This window comes from Fukomys damarensis, unplaced genomic scaffold (genome assembly GCF_012274545.1).
Source record: "Fukomys damarensis isolate Sample0158 unplaced genomic scaffold, DMR_v1.0_HiC HiC_scaffold_9, whole genome shotgun sequence".
Taxonomy (NCBI): domain Eukaryota; kingdom Metazoa; phylum Chordata; class Mammalia; order Rodentia; family Bathyergidae; genus Fukomys; species Fukomys damarensis.
The window spans coordinates 29673530-29677175 of record NW_022900921.1 but is presented as its reverse complement, the minus strand read 5'-3'; the positions used below and the strand labels follow the sequence as shown (position 1 = coordinate 29677175).

Here is a 3646-nt window from a genome sequence, read left to right as displayed (position 1 = left end):
TTGTAACTCTCAGAATCCTTGCCTTCAAAAACTATGGTTTTCAGATCTTTAACTTTTCCTTCAGCATTTCAAAACTCAACTTTGTGAGAAGCATGTTCTGAGGAATGATACTTCCTGGCACAATATCATTTTTGTCAAGTGACTCAGTGTGATTTTTTTTTTGTTTTGTTTTTTTCAATATCAAGTGGCCCCAACTTACAGAGAAAAAGTGGGCCTCAGTCTCAGTTTCATGACAGGGTTTTTCCCTGTTCTAAAGGGGCTTTAAATGCAACTGGTTTGGAAGGTGTCTGCCAGCCAAGTGAGCTCCATTTCTCTGACGAGATGCTTCTGATCACAGCCCTCACCTCTGCCTTGCTCTTCTGCTCCATTGCAGGCCAGAGGTGCTCCACCTCCTCAGGAATCAGGGACATCAACTACCTCATTGACAACCTGCAGGTAGGCTGAGGGGCTGCTGGGAGTGAGGGCAGGAAAGACAGCAGCTGACCATGGCAGGGAACTCTATCTGTGCCCTACTCACGTGGGTTTTTTTTCTCTCTCCCTGATCTAGAAAGATCCTCTGTTCACGTGTAGCTGCAGTGCCAATGTGAGTAATTGCTTCATTTAAGAACTTTCCAAACTCATTTTGGTTTTTATATAGGGAACATTGACTCTGAAATTTCTCTTTTTGCAGGTGACCAGTTGTTTGTGCTTGCCCATCCCTTCTGTAAGTATAATAAAGTATGATAACCTTGATCTTATTTTTTGTTAAGCTTTTTAACTAAAAATGAGTCACTTTGCTATTTTAAGTGAGAAATTGCTATTTGTAATTTTAACAGATCTTGAATCTATGCTGTATACGCGTACTTCTCTCTGTATTAAGATAGCTTTATGGCATTTGAGAAGTTTGAATGCTTTTCAACATCTCAAAAAATTGTGATGATATCCTTTTAGATAAATGATCATGAGCACAGTGATGCTGTTGCATCATTTGAACTGTGCTCTGAGGGAATACAGTGTGTGTGTCATGAAAGGGATTCCAAAAGGGAAACTCCCCACTCTCAGCAGAGGAAGGAAAAAGGAAAGTTTTTATCCACCCCCATCCCACTCCACCACATACAGTCCTTGTTACAAGGGCTGGAAGCTCACCCAAGCCAGGCCTGGGTGAGTTGAATTTCCCACCCTAGTTGAGGTCAATACCATAACTTTGTGGCCCATCAGTTATAGAAGTGAGGAGGACCCCCTTGGTCCACAGTGCAGGAACTGCTGATAAGCTCTCCCTGCCCAAGGGGCACATCCCATTGGCAGCTGGAAAGGGACTTCCTCTTTTCACACTTTCAAACTTACTCCTGTTAGACTTGGGGTAGAGGGCACTGGGGAAAATTAGATGCGAGCTGGCTATTTGTCACAGCCTACAGGCCCCGTGTTTCCTAAATGAAACATGCTGAAAATCTCCTGGGAATGTCAGTGTGGAAAAGTGACAAAGTCTTGAAATACTGAAGATCATTTCTTAGACTAGCAAGGAACCTATGAAAACATAGAACAACTTTGGGTTACATTGGTTGAATTAAAGTAGCGCCTAAGATCGTCATCTTTGTGCTTCCTTCTTGAAGCTGTACTGAGAATGTTTCTTTTCACAAATCCTTGTTATTTACCAGGACAACTGCACTATCCCATGCTTCCAGGAGGGGCTGTCACAGATGACCAACATCACACAGAAAACAAAATTCTCATTGATTTTCAATCGGGTGAAAAGAACAGTTGAAGTCCTAAAGAACAACAAGTGTCCAGTGAGTTTGGTTTTATGTTTGAAATGTTCTTCCGGGTGACGTTTATGCCAGTGTTAGATGTCAGCTCTGATTCATGGGGAATGATGATAAAGTTGGAATTAGTATTTCAAAGTTGATAAAGGGACACCTAACCAATGTAATCAGAAACGATAGACTCAAAATGAAATCTGTCCCGGATAGTCCCTTGTTCCCACTAGTTAAATATGTAATGCTGGCACCAGTGTAGCCATTTTTTTATTTCTGCTTTCTGAATCATGAAAGAATTCATCATGATTATAACTAAGAGCTACAGTGTAGAGAATCGGAGCTGTAGCGCACGTGTTGTTAAATTATCCTAAACATTCAATCTACTAACCAAATAGATGCGGTGGCCTCTATGTTAAAGTTTTTTTTTTTTTTCCTAATTGTCTGACTAGATTTTTAAATTATAATGCAGGCAGGCCAAGGTGAACGTTTGCCACTTGCCTAAATGCCTCCCACCTTCTTCAGCACATGTCCTCGTGGTGAGGTTGGGGCTGATGACCCCTTGCTTATCTTTGCATTAGCATCTGAAGAACTACACAGCAGCCCTGTGTTGTTTATTTAATTGCATTCATCCTACCATTAACAGCATCTAGGCTAAGTGCTTAATATATCCTGTTTTACTGAGTAGTTGCCTTAGGGACAGTTGTTAAGAGTCCTCACCTTCACATAAAGAGAAAACTAAAGCTCGGGTAAGGTTAGTTTGCCTGAGGTTACATATTTAATAAATGGCACGATTGAGATTTGAATTTGGGTTCATGTGACTCTCAGTTCCACTCTCTTATATTGTAATATAAAATGACCTTAAAAGGACAACCAAAGAGGATAATGATACATGAGAGGCCTCAAACTGTCCCAAGTAAAGGCTTCTTAGACTGAGGAGATTCAGGGCTGCTTGACAGGTGCATGTGAACAGACTCCTCAAGGCCTAGCCCAAAGCCAACCACACTGTTTTTGCAAAATGCTACTTAACTTGCCCCCCACACCTAATTGCTCCCTCCTACCTATTCCTGCCCTCCCAAGCTCTCAGTAGGGTTCTCACTGGGGCTGCTTCATTCCACGCTGCTTTAGTCCCTCTGTCCTTGTCAACTTTTATCTCCACAGTCTTTTTCTTGTGAACAGCCATGCAACCAAACCACAGCAGGCAACACGGTGACATTTCTGAGGAATCTCCTGGAACCTTTCCAGAGAGAAACGATGAAAGGGATGAGAGCTAGAGCATGAAGATGACGTATTATTTATTGTATTTATTGAGTGTTAAAAGACCTTCCCTGTGAATTGTGGCAATTAAAAAACCAAGCTACCTTAAATCAAAATCAGTTGTGATCATTTGTTTAAGATTTTATATCTTTATTTTGGAATAAATATATATGGGGAGAAAATAATACAAGCTGGTCTCTGAGCCCTTATTCATGGCATACCCCTTCCTTGGTGCTCAGAACAAAGAAAGGTACAGAATTGTCAAGGGTAGAATGGTCAGAGACTCCATAATAGAATGACTCATGGTCCTGAGCACAGACTTAGAGCTCTTAAAGTGTGGTTGGCTCTGCAGGGCTGCAGTTATAAAGTGCTTATCAAGGACAGTCTGAAGGTCATTGGTAGGGGATGCTGAGGGCATGCTGAGAGGGACATGAGGGTCTAGGGGCTTCATTTCTGAGAAAGCAACCATGCACCTGAAATAGGAGAAGACGGCCATTTAGTAAATCCAGAAGTTCAGAGACTATTCAAGAGTATGAGCATGGTCATGTACAGCACAGCAGAGCTTGAAGCTGAAATGGCAAAGTGTCAGGGGGCAGACCTTTGGGGGAAGAGCAAGAAGCAGAGAAATCCTGGGATCAATGCTGACTATTCACCTGGAA

The 3646-nt window shown here is 42.0% G+C and overlaps 1 protein-coding gene across 1 annotated transcript; it reads left to right on the top strand.

Moving 5' to 3' along the window:
- The first annotated feature begins 321 nt into the window (after nucleotides 1–321).
- On the top strand, nucleotides 322–3011 carry Il9 (interleukin 9). The gene is made up of 5 exons (XM_010614095.1): nucleotides 322–435; nucleotides 548–583; nucleotides 671–703; nucleotides 1635–1766; nucleotides 2892–3011. The coding sequence occupies exons 1-5, from the start codon at nucleotides 322–324 to the stop codon at nucleotides 3009–3011; spliced, it is 435 nt and encodes a 144-aa protein (XP_010612397.1).
- Nucleotides 3012–3646: the final 635 nt, after the last annotated feature.

Excerpts from the sequence above, each read along its gene's own strand:
- Il9 (XM_010614095.1), top strand. The coding sequence starts at position 322 with ATGCTTCTGATCACAGCCCTCACCTCTGCCTTGCTCTTCTGCTCCATT. Across the intron at positions 704-1,634 it reads TGTGCTTGCCCATCCCTTCT|GACAACTGCACTATCCCATG; the intron begins GTAAGTATAATA and ends GTTATTTACCAG. Across the intron at positions 1,767-2,891 it reads TAAAGAACAACAAGTGTCCA|TCTTTTTCTTGTGAACAGCC; the intron begins GTGAGTTTGGTT and ends TTATCTCCACAG.